Source organism: Dermacentor silvarum, chromosome 1, assembly GCF_013339745.2.
Source record: "Dermacentor silvarum isolate Dsil-2018 chromosome 1, BIME_Dsil_1.4, whole genome shotgun sequence".
Taxonomy (NCBI): Eukaryota; Metazoa; Arthropoda; class Arachnida; order Ixodida; family Ixodidae; genus Dermacentor; species Dermacentor silvarum.
The window spans coordinates 204,900,484-204,920,804 of NC_051154.1; the positions used below are offsets into that span (position 1 = coordinate 204,900,484).

At 44.5% G+C, this 20,321-nt stretch overlaps 1 protein-coding gene across 11 annotated transcripts in view; it reads left to right on the forward strand.

Moving 5' to 3' along the window:
* LOC119436674 (cytochrome P450 4c3-like) overlaps positions 1-20,321 on the forward strand; it is a 58,248-nt gene that overhangs the window by 19,049 nt on the left and 18,878 nt on the right. For 4 of the 11 annotated variants that reach the window (XM_049659629.1, XM_049659631.1, XM_049659608.1 and 1 more), the window contains exon 3: positions 16,763-16,875. The exons of 1 other annotated variant lie outside the window; for it this stretch is intronic. In XM_049659629.1, the coding sequence (XP_049515586.1) occupies positions 16,763-16,875 (113 nt within the window). Of the gene's footprint in view, positions 1-6,244; positions 6,389-11,635; positions 11,909-16,762; positions 16,876-20,321 lie in introns of those variants that run through there. 6 more of the 11 variants (XM_049659626.1, XM_049659610.1, XM_037703635.2 and 3 more) reach the window with 5 other exon arrangements.

The following is a 20,321-nucleotide window of genomic DNA, read 5'->3' on the forward strand; positions in this document are numbered from 1 at the left end:
AGTGATGGCTAACAAGCGGTGTTGTAGAGCGAAGAGTTAGACGCGAATGTACCAATACTGGGTCACGTTCCTATCCTGGTGATCAGCGGAAATGTACATTGACAGCATCTCGATTAGCGTGTGATTGAGTCTTCATTAAGGTCGCTGCAGTTTTGTGTTGTGCCTAACACGAGCGAGTAGTATCTGCAATGGCATTGGAGAGATAGCTGTCAGCTAAGTCAGCGATAAGCACTCGAGGATCGCCATATTAAACGTCAACGCCGTTTGAAGAAAGCCTGCGGCATCAGTTGCGCAGGTGGCCGGGAAGGCTTAAGGCGACGGTAGCTTACCGTCGGGTGTATTTGGTAACCACATCGATAACACCACTCTGCGAAAATGAACAGAGGGAAATGGCCGAGTGAGTTGAAAAATACCTTGATGAATCACTCGTTGGTATGTCAAAAGACTGAAGAAGGTTAGATGGATGGCTTTTTTGAAGCTTGGCGGAGTTCGTATGTGGCGACATAACAACGCACATAATCAGTAGATGCCAACCCAAATGAATCCGCGTAGTCATACATGCGGGACACGCCATGGTGACCTGCCGCCAGGGCATCATGGAGTGGAGGGTGACGGTTTATTTGCGTGCTCGAAAATAAAAACTAGCACATCAGAGACATCCGTGGTTCGTTTCTACAATACAAGATCACACCCTGAAAATTATAAGCTTGCGAATAGAAGCCAGAAGATTGAGTACTACGGGCCTTCTTGATGTTATCCAGGATGACGTCAACGTTTTATTCAGCGTTAGTTTTGAGGAATGAGTTCAAGTTATGTTTATTTGCATCACAATGGCGGGCTTGCTCAAGAAAAACTGAAAAAATGTTATTGAGGGGCCCGAGTACTCTGTGTACATTACTCACGACAATGATAACAAGAATACGACAATATAAACGAATAGAATTCGAAATTAAGTTCACTTATTAGTACAGTGTAGTAAGAACGAAGCACCTTCGCAGTCTATTGTGGTGGACGCAATGATGAACAGGCTGTAAAAAACACATACAGGTCGGTAGTTAAGTAGATAGACAATTGGTGTTTCAGCAGCAGGGTTAGGCTACTCCTGAAGGCAAAAAACCGAGTGGCCCAGTCGGCCAGTTGAGTCTTGCAGTGATGAAATCCCGCAAAGGACGCGATGACGTCATGATGACAGGCGACTGCTCACCAACAAATAAGCACAATGCATTTAGACTGCAAATTTATACACTTAAGAATCATGCTCACTAATAGAATAGTTCCATTCGAAAGAGGGAAAAGCGGCTGTTGTGTCCACGATATAGTTGATTTAAACGGCTTCAATCCCATGGCCGTTGCATTATTGCGGACTTCTGTGGGAGCGTATTCGTCAGAATGATCTAGAATCGATACTGAAATTAGGAGGCTGATGAACGACAAGAAGGTCCCAGGAAAGTAAAATAATTTTATGAGCAGCATGGTCAGGTGGCGTGCTATGGCTATCACGTCCATCAAAAATCCCCAAAATTATGAACAGAGGCTGACAAAAATGCCGGCATTATGGGAAATGTGAAACCACCGCAAATCTCAGGACAGCACTAACTTTGTCGGGTTAAAAGCATAACAGCAGGCTTAAAAAAAGCATAACGTTGACAGGTAGACCAAATTTCGGGACAAATAAATTGGTTCTAGAAGGAGTTCAGCCGATGGTGCGGAATACGGTGAAAACCTCGGCAGGCGTTGAAACGAGGCCCAGTCGGTACTGCGACAGACACCAGCGCCTAGCAACTGTCGGGCAACTGCACACATAAGCGAGAGGCCTGGTCGTCATTTGTTACAGGGTAAGTCGGGGCTGAAAGTTGGGACGCGAACTTTATCACATGAGAGCCAATGCACTCTACGGGGTATTTCTTGGACGGCTGGTACCGATCTTCGCGGGATGTGGATGCGAAGAAATTGTCTCCTGTGCTAACTCTCACCTTCGTTGAACTGCCAACATTTCTTCGTGATGTCTCTGACAGTCGCACAACTCTTGAATACAAGTAAGTGTGAGGATTTGCCCGCGATTTGGGCAGCCTTTTTGGCTTTTCGAAATCTGCTAGTCTACGTTGCGGCTATATTATCAAGGCGGAACGGCCGCATGGTAGACAAAATGGGAAGAGACAAACAACGCATGATTTACTGCACAATCATCGTAAACAGCAGTCTTCCTTCCTGCCCATAGATAACAGTGACGCGACAGTATTTTGACATCTAACTGCAAGTAACGTATATATTATACCCAAAGGAGCACCTGTTCCGGTAGCCAGTAAATGTGACGTACTATTGTTGGCAGCTTCGGCCGTAGCATGCTTACGGCCGACCACACCGAGACAGTTCGCAGAATTCTTGTGTCGTGATTTATGCCTCAAGGGGTAAAATCGAACCAGTTCATGTGTACATCTTAATACCTAAACACATCTTTTCTCGATATGCGGCTGGTGCGGTAGCTCATAAGTGCGAATAGGAAAATTGCTTGGGAAATACTTGACGCACCTTTACGAAACACATAGGTCAAAATCGAGAGCCGTCCACATCGACGTCTCTTAGAGTCGCTGTGCGACGTTCGGACGCTAAGTCTTGCCAGCAAATACTGAATGTATTGCGACTGAAGAAACGCTGCCGCGGAGTGTTTTCGACGATTATCCTAGCACGGTGACTTCGTACCATTAAAATAAAATCGGGACTGCTTTTCGGAAAGCCTCTGAAAGGCCCAGAATCAATCATCGCTGTGTATGGCGTGTCGCGAATAAACGCATCTAAGCATGATAACTTATTTCGAGCTGACGAGCGGCTACTCTTTATCAAGAATAGTAATAACACCAGCGGGATAAGCTCTGTGGGAAAATAAACACTAATGTCCAGAAAAGCTGGATGTGAGTTCACGATGCATGGCGTGCAGGCGCGTGCGAACACTGAGAAACGCGTCATGAGGCAACAGGGCCTCTCTCTCGCGCTTCTTTCTGGACGTGTTTCGCCATCTGGTGGCACTGCCTGGAAGTCCGCGCGTGGCCTCCGAGACGAGAAGTGTGGCGCGGCGGTGCCTGCGAACGCTGAGAATTGTTCCCTCGCTCGCCGCACATCCATTGGCACATACTCAGTGGCCTAAGTTGGCGACAGGTTCATTGAAGAGTGGCACATAACCAGTGCATTCATGACACAACTTGCTAAAACGTTGGCGTGAAAGTTCATTGAAAAGTGGCACATACCCTGTGGATTTGTTGCACAGCCTGCTAATGCCTTGTGTTGGTGTCCTTGATGAACGCGTTTGACGTTGAATTAATTATGCTCAGCATCAGATAAATCTAAGGAATTTTTTTCGTCATTCTGCTGCGGCAAATTCCGAGTGGCACGTACCTAGTTACCCAAGTTGGTGCCTAAGGCGTTCATTGAAGAGCGGCACACAGTTAGTGGCACATGCCTAGTGACTCAAGTTGGCATCAAAAAGGTTTATGGGAGACGGGTTCGTACCCATCGAGAGGCTTCCTGAGTAGACTACACACAGAGATAGATCCTCATTGTCCGGATTGCGGGGAAGAATTCTGTACTTTAGCCCACATGCTCTGGCAGTGCCCTGTGTTACACGACTTCAACAACAGCGAGGACTGGGAGAAGGCCATCACGAGCACTAAACAAGGAGACCAGTACAGAGCTGTCCAGAGGGCATGGCCTCCAGGCTCCAACATGGGATTAGCCAACAGCTAGCCAGGGGCCTCTCAGGGGCTCCAATGGCTGGCTCCTCAGGACCTTAATAAAGCTCTTTGTCTGTCTGTCTGTGGGAGATCAGCATAGACCGAGTGGCACATATCCAGTACTCCAAGTTGGCGCCAAAGAGTTTATTCGAACAACGGTTCCTACCCAGTCCCGAATCTACAGTGATCCATGTCACCGGGAAAGAAGTTGGTTGTAGAGCGGCACGTATGTACACATGGCCACGTACATAGGGTAGGTATTGAACCCTATTTCAACAGCACGGCCGCCCGACGCGCTACCCATTCGACCACGGACTACCCGGTGACCCAGAGGTGGGAAGACAAACAGATAGAAACATACATACACACATAGATAGCCCCCGAAAAGTGCGTGAAATACCATAAGAATGCTAGCTAATTAAAATTCCGAGCAGAATGCTCATATGAAGTTTTGCGTTATGCTCCGGAAAACCTGTAGTGAGACATATCAATGGTCGTTATGGCGCGTAAAGCCGCAGAATTTAACTTTAATTGTAAGACAGGGAGCATGACTTGGGAAGTATATCGTGACTAAGCACTATCGAGAAGCCGTGTCATTGAATGGCAACAAAGGTTTCGGGAGAGCAAATACTCAGTGCAAGATTATGTCATATTCAGCTGCCCGAGAACGTCACATACCGCTACAAATTTGGAACGTGTAGGCAGTTACTGCATGGAAATCACTGCTACTGTGCGCATGATAAGACCCGACATTCAACAAGGAGCTGTGTCACCAGATTTGACTAAATGATTTAGGAAGACTGAAAATGAATGTAAAAGTGGTCCTTGGTGCACTGACAGACGAACATAAAAAAAATAATCGGACGAACAATTGCCGGTGAACTGATGGAAACGGCCAAAAGTGATCCCATATTTGTGTTAAGCGTGATGAAAGTTGGTGCTACCAGTGCGACTATCAAACGACGCGACAAAGTGCCGAATGGCGAGGTCCCTGTTGATATCCCTATAAACAAGCGAAGCGACAACCATCGAAACGAAATATATAATGTCGATCACAGGTTTGTAGCTAGAGGCTTGGGGTACCACGAATATATTTGCCGGAAGGACATACGCTGAAGTAACACTTCTACATTGACGTGCTAACACACTATATATATATATATATATATATATATATATATATATATATATATAGACGAGAGTCAGCGCTACAACCGACATGCGCGCGCAAAAAGAAGGTACAAGCTGCATGAAGTACACCGAACGCCTGGCACGCCTACGTGGTATCATTCGAATATGCGTGTTTCTTCCTTTCCTTATCGTTCCTTCCGTACTTCCTTTTCTCATCTCTTTCGCTCAAACTTCGCTGTAAGGTATATGTGCGCTGCTGTTATCACAGTGTCGCGGTGCCAAAAAGTTTTGGCTAAGAATACCCCTACCAATCACCAAAGCTACTAGAGAGCAAGGATTTCCGACCTATCTGTCCCCTAATTAATAGTAACAACAGTAGTCTTTTGTTCGCAATAAATAATTGTCATTGATCAGATGCTATGTCTTTTAACACCGTTACCTTTTTTTTCTTTTTGAACAAAACAAAAAGACGACATACTTGTGGAACTTCGTAAAATCGCGATTTGTATATTCCAGCTGAGCAGTTCCACGCAAAAATAGCTGAGGCTATGCTGCGATGGTCACGATGCCTAATTACTCAAGCTCTAACTTTGCCCACAGATTACCCTTGACATGCTTAGCCTGCTCAATCTTTTCCTTCTGGGAACAACTCCACGGGCACATGATGATGATAAAGAAATTGATTATACCTGCGACATGCGTCAAAAAATTAAGACGGGGCACTCTTAGCAGCTATCGCTGTAAAAGTGTTGCATCAACGGGGTTCCTAAGTCGTCTTGAGGTTGTCTACCGTCCGTGTATTCCGGTGAAAGCTCCACTGCCATCATCTGTTTGCTTGCTTGCTTGCTTGCTTGCTTGCTTGCTTGCTTGCTTGCTTGCTTGCTTGCTTGCTTGCTTGTTTGCTTGCTTGGTTGGTTGCTTGCTTGCTTGCTTGCTTGCTTGCCTGCCTGCCTGCCTGCCTGCTTGCCTGGTTGTCTGCTTGCTTGCTTGCTTGTTGGCTCGTTTGTCTATGTACCCAAAATGAACCGTATATAGTTCAGGACAGAGACACTGGAAGTCATTTATGGCTCATATTTTCTATGGCCGCGTATGTCGCAGTGGCTCTTCGTTCTTATCCGAAGTTCTTGCCCAACAGCCGGCGGCAACGCGTAGAGTCAACAAGTGCCAAAAGCAGCCCCCTAACAAGGCGTTCTTGGCAGCAGCCGCTCCACTCCAGACGCTTCAAGGCGACGCAGTCAATCAAACCTCGTTCCCTTTATCTGTCTCACTCGGCGACCAAGCGGACGTTGAAGGGAGAGGCGCGACTGAGAACCCACACCCTTAAGGCTTCCTGCAGAGGCGTGGTTCCCACGTGCGCCTGTTGCGCCTCTTATCGCCGGTTAGAAGGTAAGTGGTGAAATGCTTTCTATGACAACGGAGGAGGACAGTGCAACTATCTGTCACAAAGCAGAGGTGGGGACGAGGCAAACTGGGAATATACAGCACAGAAAGATACACTTTCGGCATCTGTTCTGCACTTCTCACCCTTTCAGGTAGGAGCTAACAGTCTCCGATGTTTCTTTGATAGTTGTCTCCTAAGAGAAAATTTTCGAAATGAAATTTCCGAACAACAATTGTTTTATATTATTTCGCGACTGGCGTGCCAACAGCACAATTGTTCGCTTTCGTTCTCTACTTCGTTATATTTAGTTACTGATTTCTTTTCTCGAGAAAGCGACGCCTAAAACGTAGTATATTCCCTTATTAAGAGCGGAATAATGATGAAGAGTATTCATAGCAGAATTCTGGTAGTATGTCCGTTGTAACTTTACTTCTCAGGAACAGTTATGTGCATCAGAAGAGTGGAATTTTGGGCCAGTTGGTGATGCATATTTTGATTACAGTAAAGCGCCAAAGACGGGACAAAGTGAGGCGAGACGGACGGGAAAAGCGCTTGTCCTGTCCGTCTCGCCTCACTTTGTCCCGTCTTTCGCGCTTCACCATACTCACAAAAAGTTATTGTGTGAAATTAGTTTTCAGGCAAAGCTATAGCTCAGTAGCTCCTGAGTACATAGGAAGGGAGAAATCGTTTTGCTCGGATCCCCCTGCTCAGAATCCGATGAGGTTTGCTGCATTTAAAGCGGTATGTTAAACTATAGCGAATGTAGCAAGTAGTGTTTGTTAATGCGAAGCATTGTTTGCGTACTTTAGGCACTTTGAGTCTATCTATCAGCCTCTTACGCCGATCCAGTGAGCCAAGTTGTTTACAAGCTTGGGCCACTCTGTATGTGCTCGTGATCGTGATGCCGCCGTTGTCATTTATTTAACTGGATATATATCAGGATTTGCATAACATGACATGAATGACATGGGATAACATGCATGTCATAATATGGGAAATACATGAATGACATGCTATTTGGGCTACTAGGAATGTTCTCGTGGTTGTGTTGCCATCGTAATCGTTTCCTTAACTGGAGACGTATTCTGCAACGATCTACTTACGCGATGCTATCGCGACGATCTACTTCGCCTTGGCCATCAGGCACACGCCGAATAGCTGCAAGATCGGATGACGTAGTGTTCAACCAGCCAATCAGCTCATGCGATTTTGCTCAACCACCCATTCAGCGTGCGACTGATGACCAAGGCGTGGCCAAGGAGAGGTATCGCTGAAGCGGATCGTCGCCGAATACATCCCCTGATATATATCAGCATATGCATGACATGACACCATTTGCAAGGTAAATACACCTGGTAGCGAAGCTTCCATAGAAGCCCATACGTTCAAAACATGGCGGCTTATCGGCGGTTAATGGGACTTAGCGCCATCTCTGTGAGGAGGGAACACTTCCGGCGAAAGAAAAAATAATTTGATGTCATATCCGTTAAAAACAGAAGTGACGCCATTTTGTTCTCATAGGCGCGAAATTTGTTTTCGGGGGCCTGCCATTAGAGCTGTATATTCAAATACATCGCCATTCGACTTGATGGGCCATCCGAGCTTTCAGCGCGGAAAGCGATGCAGGAAAAGGTCAGCCGTACGGGTGTGGAAATCGCATCGCTGCACAGAACATACTTTCTTTGGAGGCCGACGAACGCTTTGGGCGTAGATTGCGTAGAGTGCTCGTCCTTTCGTCTGACGCCAAGTCCGTCGGCCAGCGCTGTCGCACGAAAACAACTAAAGTAAACAAGTATCTGGCGGTCGCAACTCACTACTTTTGACTGCACAGGTTAAGAAACAATAAAACTACCCGCGTCACCTAACTCAGACAAACCTCGACATGCAAAACAACACAAAATGTCAGGGGGGCGTATCGTAACAGGTGAACTTTACGAGCGCGCCTTTCCACGCACTCCAAGAGCTGCATTGCATTGCAAGGGATTTCGATGGGCGCTCTCACGGTGGGCGCTGAAAAAAGCTATTTATTGAAAATGATCAAGTAAAATAGAGTTTTATCTTCTTTTCTCGCCATGCGTATATAAAATGGATTAGGAATTTTATTTTCGCTGAATGAATCTAAATGTGTCACACTTTATTTATAAAGAGCTTTTTTTCTTTCCCAATGTTTGTTCCCTCCAAACATAGTCGCGCTTCAATCGCAGCTCCCATAACTACCCTTGCTGATGTCGGTGACAATTGGTTCTGAACCGCTTTTCGCCCGAAGCTTCGCGACATATGTGGATCGACCTTGTCATTTGTATGGAATGACGTGATTGGATGAATGCCATGGAATGCTTGTGGTCGGGATGCCATTGTGGTCATTTCTTTTAATAGATGCATATGAGGATGTGCCTGACAGGCATGCATGACATAAGATGACATGATATTTGCGCCACTAAGTACGTGATCGTGCTGTTGATGCCATCGTGTTCGTTTTTTTCACTGGTTATACAGGGTGTCGCAACAATCATGCACCAATATTTAAAAATATGCTAATGGCACTTAGCTGTACAGAACCAATGTATTGCTTTTTGCCGTCGCTTGGGGACGGACGGACGGACGGACGGACGGACGGACGGACGGACGGATGGATGGATGGATGGATGGATGGATGGACGGACGGACGGACGGACGGACGGACGGACGGACGGATGGAAAACTTTATTGAAAACTTGGAGATACTTAATACGGGCTCAATATGTGCTACGTAAAAGTGTTTTTCTGAGCGTGAAAGAAGCCCGGGAATTCACGCAACGTGCCTCGTGCGGTAAGTCGCGCGGCAATTTTGCGTGCATTCGTGGACTTCGTTCGCGCATTCTAGCCTTGTCGTGTTCGCACCACAATACAATCAAGCGAACAAACAAATGCTATGCCAACAAAGTCGTGTAAACTATATCTTTAGTGAAAAGATAAATTTTTCGAGCACAGCTCTTAGGCGCCCGTTTCTGCGTTGAGCGTCGGCGTCCCTCGTCCTACCTCGGCGTAACCGTGCGAACGAGCACCGCGAAAGATGAAAGAGCGAAAGTGAATACACGCAAAATTGCCGCGTGACTGGCCACTCGAGGCACTTTGCGTGTATCCGCCGGCTTCTTTGACCCTCGGAAAAACAGTTTTATGTAGCACGTATCGAGCAACATAAAACTGCATCGGGGGTTTTGCATGATGCTCTGCGATTTCCTCATTAACACTTTCCATCTAATTACAATATTTGAGAAGTTGATTGATAATTAAGATTAATTATGTAATTATACGGCAAACAACATTACCTTGGTTCTGTGCAGCTACGTGGAATTTGAATATTTTGAAATGTTGGTGCCTGATAGTTGGGACACCCTGCATGTATACTCTTAATTAAGTGCGGAGCTTCATCAAGAACGGCAGTGTGACCTCCCAGAGAAATGCGGCAAGGCATGGATGGCCTGGGTAGAATTACATATCATGAAGGTTCTGTATCCGGAGTGGGCGCCGTTTTCGCTCATTTGGCGGCGTGTATTGCTTGGCGCTGTCATCTGTCACCGTTTTAAGCATCGACAACATAGCTAGTGCCTGCTGATAGTTATATTTAAAGAGGTGTAATAATGAATATTAAGGAAAATTGATATCGAATGGGGTATTTTGGGCCATGAGTGTTTCTCACTTGTACTAGAGTACTTTAATTATTAATGGACTCCACCTGTACTAAGAAACTCGTCTTAAGCCCAGTTGAGTTACGCCTAATAGCTACACATTCATGCTGTAGCGAAATTTATTTTGCACGTTTAGAGCCCACTGTCATTGCTCTAAATTCATCATATATAAGTAGCTATATAGAGCAAAACATTATCCGCACTTATGTATAGAAATCATGTTTCTATAGCGTTCATGCCCTCTTTCAATGCCGTACAGAAACTGTCAAAAATCAAAATAAAATTGTTGGATTTACGTCCCCAAATTTTACAGGGCTATGAGGGACGCCGTAGCGTAGGGCTACGGATAACTTTCGACGACCTGGAGTTGTTTAACAGTTCACATAAATTTATCTATGTGATAGGAGCCAAAACAATGGTGCAGATGTAGACCGACACAAACAAAGCCTCCTATTACATAGATTTGCAAGAACCAACACGCCCAGATTTCCATCCTAACATAAACCTAAGTACATGAGTTTTTTTTTTTTTTGTAATCCATCCACAACGGCTGTCAGTTTTGCCGGGAGGAGAAGCAGCATTGAATGTGGCAACGAGGTTTAGAGTTGCGCGTAAGGCGTCTCAGAACGCTGGCGTAGTGAGGAGCGCCGCCTGTCACCTTACAGTCGTCGCACCATGACGGTGCACAAATTGAGACCGTAGGAAAACGGATGGCGTTTGTCAGCACACAAAGAACGGATTACATACATGTATCTTGTGTTTTATTGGCCGTTCGATCCACTCAGACCAATGCATGCACCATCGGTGTCGTATGCACACGGATGCTCAGCAGAAAGGCTAATCTGTCTGCACACAACACTCATGCCAGCAGCGGGAACCAGACGCTTGGCTCCTGCAAAGCCAATTGAGCGCAGACTCACGGTGCGTCCCGTTGACCTCGTCGCTTTTGCAGCCAGACGCATAGCGCGTCTCTGGGTGTCTTCCAGCCCTCCACGCGCGGGCCGCGCATTCGCCGACGATAGCAGGACAGCACGACAGCGCTAACGGTGGCGGCGCGAGTGCGCCTTGAGTGTCCGTTTAATTTCTATCGCAAAAGAAAAAAAATACATGACACATGATAAGATTTCAAGCAGGTTTTTCCAGCGGAGCAGCCAGATGCTCTGCCCATCAAGGCACAAGTGTGTGTTTTCATTTTCTTTTCATACTAGGCCACAAATGCATGCATGACACGAGAGAACTTTGCCATTCCTATAGCCTCGTTCAAGCTAGCACTTTGAGACGCTTGGCAGGTGGGTCACGTCACACAGAAACCACTTACTTCCCATAGCAACAGTCACGTGGCATAGCAAGAGCAACAGCGCATCATTTCCACCCATCCGTCCCTGTAGTTGCAGCTAGCGCTTTGAAATGTCATATGACATTGCATCGCCTCTGGCATCGCCCATGCAGGTCGGTGGCAGAAAGGATGCACCCGGCGTTTGTTCCGTAACGCATGATATACATGACAAAAGCAAGACACGCTGCCATCAAAGTTCACGCACCGCCGCGCGCGTCGTTACCACTCCTTCAGCCGTGCAACACTAACAAAATGATGTCGCTTTAACTACACAGGAAAAGAAACAAACATAGAGACAAACTAAGTATGGTACAAACCAGTTTAAGCTTCGCTTACTTTCACAATAATTTTCTATGATTTCTGCTCATTTCTTTTTTCTTCTTTTTTTTTGCAGCCATTGCAGCCATGACATCGAAGATGAGCTGGCATCTGGCGTCAAGCGGTGTCCTTGAACTCGCATCCAGCTTTCTCAAAGGCGCTGCATTGATTCTCGTCAGTACTCTTCTATTCGTTGGAGTCATCGCCTGGATTGCCCGATTGATAAAATGGAAAACATTCAAGCACCTCCAACACTTGCCACACCGTAAAGAACAGGTGCCTTTTCAAGGCTTGTGGATCCTTTTCAAGTCCTGCTCACCGCCCGACTCGCCTATCAGGTTTAGCACAAGTAAGTGCGCATTTGTATGCTTCCATAAAAATAGTGGTGCGCTATCTCGAACCACAGCCGCTTTTGTGCAAACAGCGAGAGACCAATCACAGTTTATAGCGGCAATGCAGCAACTACGACTGCGTCTTCTTGATCTTGGAAAGGCTTGGCGATGTGATTGAAAGCAGCAGGACAACTTTCATGGATCGTGAAAGTAGCACCGACACCTGGACTACCCGCACAAGCATATACGTATTCACACAGTCGAAACGGATGCGATAACTGAGATAAAATAGATGGAAAAGGCAGCTCGGAAGTTGAGTGCTGATGACACTGGTGGTTCGTGCGTTATGGGGTTACCTGCACTCGTTAGTTAAGCAAATAGAGAACAACTTCAGGAATGCAATCGCTAACGCTGCTGAGCACTTTGGTTTGCTATCTGGTTAACTCTGCAGTATCCACCTAAGTAATGTTACAATTGATATTAACACTGGTGAGCATCTGCTAAGTGCAGAACAAGAAGGCCGGTAAAGCAGGATGTGATTAACTTTGATACATTCTTCTTCTTGCTGGGGTTTTACGTGCCAAAACCAGTTATGATTATGAGGAGGGCTCCGGGTTAATTTTGACCACCTGAGGTTCTTTAACCAGCACTACAACGCAAGCACACGGGCGCTTTTGCATTTCGCCTCCATCGAAATGAGGCCGCCGCGGCCGGGATTCGATCCCGCGACCTCGTGCTCAGCAGCGCAACGCCTTAGCTCACTGAGCCACCGCACCGGGTCTTTGATACATTAATGCAAGCACTAGGCATAAATAGGAAGTAGAATATGAATGTGGGTGGTAATGTGCAATTCGCATTTTGTGAATATATTTCTCCAGAGCTTACAATAATATTCAGGAACCCTAGAAGTCTATCTCCATTGGAGCAATTGAAAATAAGTTAGGGATGAATATTATCTTTCAAGTAGGTCCACAAGTGATGTTATACTTCCAGGAACACTTCAGACCGGTTCTAGGTCGTATTGCCGAATTTTGCATGGGAAAGGCAATATTTAATAAAATTAGAGGAACTGCAGACACTTGCGTTCACATACTAGTATTTGTTGGAAGGCTCTGCTTAACTTCGTTCCTATGTGGGCAGTACCTGTCCATGTAGCCTATCTCAGGTATGTGCACAGCAGTGCAAACATCGGTTCTATAACCCGCACAAATGTAATCCCTGACGTTGAATAAGAGCGCACACAGCGCTGTAATTTTCTAGGTGTCAAGTAGCCGCTTACGAAATATCAGCCAACGAGAGATAATCCTTTATATTCTAGTGGAAATCAGACGTGCAAATGCTCATATAATGGTTAGATGATTATATCTAACCATTATATGAGGGGCCACGCGAAGTGATATGAGGGGCCACGCGGAGTGATATAATTGTTCTAGAGAAGGGCGGCACTTTTCCTGACATATCTGCGTGCGTCATCCTGCGCTCCCAAAGGTAGCCGTTTACGTCAGCCTAGGTGAGCTCCCAGCAGTGATACCGCGCTGAGAATCACGCACTTCTTTGAAGTGCACCTCTCTTGCTTAAACCTCGAGCGAGATTCACGAATACGTCTGCGAAACTTTATTCTTTTTTTTGTGTGTGTATGATGCAACATCCATTTTTTTTTGCCAGAGACCTTCATCATTATCTGCTCTTCTAGCATCTGTATTTATATTGAATGGCGCATACTTTTGTATAAAATAGCTATATATTTTTGTCATAACCTTGTAACGACATACTTCTGTCATATTTTCTGTTATGTATTTATCTGGTGTTTACATGTCTCTATGTCCCCTTTACCCCCTCCCCCCATCATTTAACCCCACAAAGCCCAAACACCATTCCACATCAAAGACAATTAAACAGCGTGCTTTACATTTATTTCTGGCCATGGAGATATGTTTATTGGTACAAAGAAAGCAATGAAATGTTATCGATTAAACATTACTTAGTATCGTAATACCTTAATTTGTAAGTTATTTACTGTACTATCACGACTGTAAACGTCCTGCAGCACATCAAAAACCTTAGTACGGGCTCTAGTTTGGCTCATTAGCACATACACTTGAATTTTTAGGCATCAAATTCAGGGTATAAAAAATCATACGTTGGGCTTTGTGGAGTTAATGTCTTTGGGCGCTTAAGGAAGAAAAAGTTGACATTCAAAGAGGTTGAAGGCGAAAGCCTGCGCGCTCACGACATTATCATTCAAATGTATTGTTACTTCCTATTACTTGTTTTATCTTGTTCTTTTTTCGTTCGCCTAGATATCCCCACTGGTTCTGCGTGGTTAATGGCACGTTAGAATGGTCGTGGCTTTCTCTTTCGTTTAAAAAAATAAATTATGGGGTTTTACGCGCCAAAACCACGATCTGATTATGAGGCACGCCGTTGTGGGGGAATCCGGAAATTTGGACCACCTGGGGTTTGTTCTTTAACGTGCACCTAAATCTAAGTACACGGGTGTTCTCGCATTTCGCCCCCATCGAAATCGTTCTTTTTCATCCATCTATTTTCTTGTAGCGCAGGCAGAATGAGAGGGCCACGGGAAGGCACATTAGACAAACACACACCGCTAACTTTCAACAGCAGATTTGTTTTCAGTTCCCGCAGGGGTACTTATACTCTTTAAAACATCATATGATACGTGTATATTGCACGGCAAGCATGAAAAAACCGAGAAAACCACATGCAGACACTTTTGTGGCCACACTGATGATTTAGGAAGGGTGTCCGTTCAACGCGAACACAGGTAATCGAGCTCTTTTGTTGATAAAGAAATTGATGGCTTACTGGCGCATGCGTCACCAAATGTGGCCATGTTTGTAGCTTCCTTAGTCATTTCGAACTTCTACTCATGATAACAGTTTCTTTAATGTGTATGAGACGTCACCTGAGGTGTCACTTGAATTTTGTTTCCGTAACACCTGACGATCGTCGTATTTTTCGACCCATGAGCCATCTAAGGCTTTCGCCTTAATAAATGTAATAAATGAAAAAAAAAAATGTTTCTATTTAGAAAAAATTGGGAGGACGCTTAAGCTTCGCTTTTAAGAGTGGAACGCAATCGCATTCTAAGATCGCTGACTGCTTCTCACGCTTCCCGACAACTGCAGCTTAAGCAACCGTAATGGTTACCGGGGGCGGCGAACCCTATGCACGAAGGCGAGCTTTCTGGTAGAAATGCAGCCTCTTGCGTGGGGCGATCCCGGAGGAATTGCACAGCCACGCTAAAAAAATTGCATAATTTTCAGGTTTCCGTTTTTGTTTCGCACTTTTAATATTTCAGTCTGAGAAGATTTAACACAAAAAGGCATGCGCTGTGGATGTTTTGTTTCATGACATTTATTTGTGGATTGTCATTCTCAATATTCTGAGGAATAGCTTTGCCAAGAATGCAAGACAAGGTATGAGCAACATTAATAATAGAATTGTGTGGCATACCTAAATATATTTGGAGGGCCTGCGTGGTTGGGGATGATTTTCTCGGCCGCGGGTGCCAATGCCGACTGCCGACACCGACGCCGATGCCGGATTTCCCGCGACACGGGGCCCTTAACGGTATAGAGTTTTTTTTTTTTTTTTGCGCTAACGAACACAAGAACTCATGAAGGTAGAAATTGTGTTGCGCGGGGTTTATGTAAAACCAAAAGACACTTTTACGTAAATGCTTCCTTCTGAAGATCTTTCTGTTCGTTTTTGTATACAGGATGTTTCAGCGAACACTTTCAAAAATTCTTAAAGGTTGCCTGTGGCAGATAGCACAATTCTAGTTCATGAGCTGGTTTACTCGAATAGGCGGACATTATTTGCGCAAGAAATTGAAGTGCATAATATAATAATTAACAAAAATTCACTAATTAAGTTGTTAACTAATTACCTGATGGCCTATATTGCAATTTACAAATTGCAGCAGTGGAGTTCGCAAGGCGGATCCACTTGGAACGAATTCTCGGGATGACACCAGTTTCGAGATATTAATTCCCGAACTTTGCGGAGAAATGCATTGGCGTTCCAGTTAGGTTCCTAACAAAACGTCGCTTTTTGCATTGAAGCACAAAATTAACTGGAACACCGATGCATTTCTCCGATAAATTCGGGAATTATTTCGAAACTGGTGACATCCTGAGAAATAATTCTAAGTGGCTCCGCCTTGTGAACTCCACGGCTACAATTTGTAAATTGCAATAAAGGCCATCAGGTAATTAGTTAAAATTATTAGTGAATTTTTGTTAATTAGTCGATTAGGCATTTCAATTTTTGTGCAAGTAATGTCCGCATCTTCGCGTACACCAGCTCATTAACTAGAATTGGGCTATCTGCCACAGGCAACCTTAAATAAATTTTGAAAGTGTTCACTGAAATACCCTGTATTTTCTGGTGCTTAAATATCCCTCTCCTCCTTTCGCTACACGGTTTCTTATTAAATTTTATGAACCACAGTCACTGCACACATATGACACAACACTAAGTGGGGGAGGGGGGGGGAGAGTGTCCAGGTATTATTATTGTTTGAAATGCAAGCCGCTTGTCTTCGTTCATTCGTTTCGTTGTTTGTTCCGGTAAGATGAGCTTATCTGCCTACAAAATTAGAATACATACTAATAAAATGTCCTGCGCGTCATATTTATAAAAAAAAATGAGAGGAATGCAAAGCGAACAGATGTTGCAGCCAGCAGAAGTGATTTCATAAAAAGCACAACAAAATAAAAATAAGGCCCGCTTTATTTTCAGCACTTGTGCAGTACGTGAAATTAAAATCAAAACTTATGGATTGTACTGCTGCGATGATGACTTTGACAATTGACTCCAATATCGTTCTTTGAATTCTTGTGCAGTGCTTTTTGCCGGAATTTGTGGATTACATGCGCGATTCCAGAGGTATGGCAGGCACCTTGTCTACATAGGATTCACCCCTCTGCTCACCGTGTACAAAGCCGAGTATTTAGAGGTATGGTTTCTATTGCTATTGGTCTCAATGCATTTTTATTTTGTGATATTTAACATTTGGTAACTAAAGTTAAGCTTATGGAATATTCAGAAAAATGCATTGCGGCTGGAAAAAACTAGAGGTACGCCTCAGTTTCATGGCGATAATTAAAACGGTACACTGAAAATATTCAACTGTAGTAGTGAGAGAATAAATAAGTTAGTATCCATGTTCCATACATGATGATAGTAACTATCGCTCACTTAGAGCGCGCACCTACGGGTTGGTTGAAGCAACGTAGTTCTTATGTTAAACGCGATGGCAGTTATTGATCTCATAATCTTGGTTTAAGGTCTTAATATACTTTAGGGCAAAACCGTCTGTTAGGTGTGACAATACTGAAAGAACGGCAAAAGGAAGGTTTCACTAATTTTTTTTTTTATAATTCGCCCGCCGTCAGGTCTCGTACCGCTTACTAATTTGCGGTCCACACTCATCCATGTACCCAGCTAACGTAAAAGTTCACGAAGTTTATTTCACTTCTTCTATCAGAACATATGCTTATTGCAAAACTGTCAACAAGGTAAAAAATGGTGCCGAATTTATAAAACTTCTTTTGCGTAAGTGCTATTTGCTATTGGCCAGCCACTTCCCTAATAATGTGTGCTACAACATCAGTATTAGTTGAACAATTCTAGCGCAATAGCTTTTTTTGAATACGGGCTCTGTTATCCCAGGCCTTCGCACCGAACAAAAATTAAAAAAGTAGTCGACAAGCTTGACAGAAGTTATTAAAAATAATGATAATAATGAGGTGCCATACTCTCAGGGAGTCATGGCGCTTTCATCGTGAAGAACTTTTATTTGTGCCATAGTCGAGACTTCTCATCGTGTATTGATGCCAAGATGTGCAGTTACGTTGAATTATAAACCAACTTGGCACTATTTTCCCGAAGTTAATAGAATTCTGTCGTCGCCTGTCGCGGTATACGGACTTGTTCTGGCTCGTGTAATTTCGTTTAGAAAATTGCTATTTTAATATATATTATGGGCCCGTTCATTGCTAGAATATCCAAGTTATCAGTTATAGCCCGCATGCACTATTGCCCTGAATATGAGCTGCAACATGCAAGCTGTGGCTACAGCGACGCTCTCGAGAAAAAGTGGAGAGGAGGTCACCAATGGAGCAATGCGCATACCCCAGGCTTTCCGCTTGTCTACTGCGATAATACACTGGCCCACCGAGCAGCTGTCGCTCTATTATGGATAAAAAAAGACAATAACAAAGACAATAGTTACGAAGCTAGGGCCTACGTTGCTAGCCAAGGTTCAGTTTTCAAAGTTTTGTGACTGCGTGGACCCACCAACGATTCCCGCATTTCGTGGCACTGCTGCCGCTCTTTGCTCGGTCTGCATGGCGCGGACGGGGCGTCGAAGCACTGTCCGCGGCTGTTCACGTGGTTTGACGGTGTGTACAAGGTATATGTATGCTTGGTAGCGAAGATGTCATAGAAGCCCATGCGCCCTGCAATGGCGGCTTGTGAAGGCACGGCAACGCCATCTACATTTGGCGGGGCCAACTTCTCGGCGGAAAAAAAGATCAATTAACATTTGTCGTTCGAAGCTTGTTGCGCCAAGTAGTGTACTGCGCCAGCTCACATCACATCGCTACTGAGCACACAATACAAATGAAGCGTAGTAAGTGAGAACATTCGTCACAACATCGCGTCAAAATATAACGTGAATACGCCCGTCTGTATTTATAGACCTCATTCTATAACGGCATACATTACACTGGTGAGCCTTGACAGTTTTGCATGAATTCAGAGCAATGGGTTCACTCAGATTTTGAACGAAGTTGCATATCCATGTGTACCAAACACATGTGTTATATGGGTGTTAAGATAAAGCCAACATTACATTGAAATGATTAAAACAAGCCACACTTTAATCTTCACTAACACAGTACGCGTGCCACCTGTGGTTTTTCTCTGGTCCTGAAACGATAGCTAAAACATAATATTTAGTGAAAAGGTAGTTCAAAAATAAAGTTACTGATCTGGCTTTTGACCATCAACAACGAAATAACGGGCAGCTGATGTCCTCTTAACTCGGTTGAGAATAGGACACACGTATGGCACGCACAACTACTTATTGACTGGCAATGAACCTCCGAACTGCGATAAATGTAGCGAGAAGTTGACCGTCATCCATGTCTTACTGCAGTGCCGGGAAGCAGACGCTGAAAGGAAAAAAAAAAAAAAACACTTTCCTCTTGCGTACATACAACCTATCCTTCTTCATCCAGCAATGTTTTTTTTTGGTAATGAACCGTTATTCAACATGAAATAAGTACCAGATTTTTTCAATGAAGTCCGCTTATTGCATGCTATCAGCTCCAAACATTCGTAACGCAGCTTCTCCTGAGAAGCTGCTGTTGCGACGGTAGCGTTTTGTATAGCGCACGCCTCCAGGCTCTTACTCTCGACGGGCCCTGAAAAGGCAAGCTCCTGATGGCAAGCTCCTGGCAAGCTCCTGAAGGCCCTGAAAAGGTGCTCCTGATTGTCACGTATTTTAGTATATCAGCTCTTCGTGGCACATCCTTTATTTTCGCCCAACATGTCACTGTACACCCTGTGTATCACTGTCATAATTTTACTTAAACATATATTTTACGCTCTCTGCAGCGAATGTATTTAGGCCTCTATACAGACGTGCCACATACCGGGTGTTCAAAATTAAGCTTTACAGAATTTTTAAGAACCGCCTGTGGCAGGTAGCATAATTCTTACCGTTGAGCTGGGTGATTTGAAGAGGCGGACATTAGTAGCACGATAAATCGAAACGCATATTCAACTAATTAACAAAAATTCACTGATGAACTTCTTAGTTAATTACTTCATGACACATATTGCAATTTACGAATTGTAACCGGTGAGTTTGCAAGACGCATCCACTTGAAATGAATTTCCTAGGATGACACCAGTTTCAATATATTTCCCAAAGTGTGGGACGAAATACATGGGCGTTCCAGTTACTTTTGTGCTTCTATGTATAAATCAGCGTTTTGGTAAAAAAAAAGTACGTGAAACAACAGTGCATTTTTACGGCGAGTTCGATGGAGCATATCTCCAAACAAATGTCATTCTGGAAATTCATACCAAGTGGATACGCCTGACAAGCTCACCGGCTACAATTCGTAAATTGCAATATGTGTCGTAGTGCCAGTGGTGACGCGCAATTTAGTTATCCAAGTGTGACCTATAACTTGACCGGATAGGTCGCGCCATCTCGTAGCGATGCCAGTCAACATACCAACAACGTGAACGCGCCATATTTATGTGTGTGATTGCAATATTCACGCTGCATGAATATTCAGCCACCAGTTGTTTATGGCCGTGTAGTTAACTCCTGTGAAAGCTAAGGAGTTTGAATATTTATGCGGCTTCATTGTGTATTGTAAACAC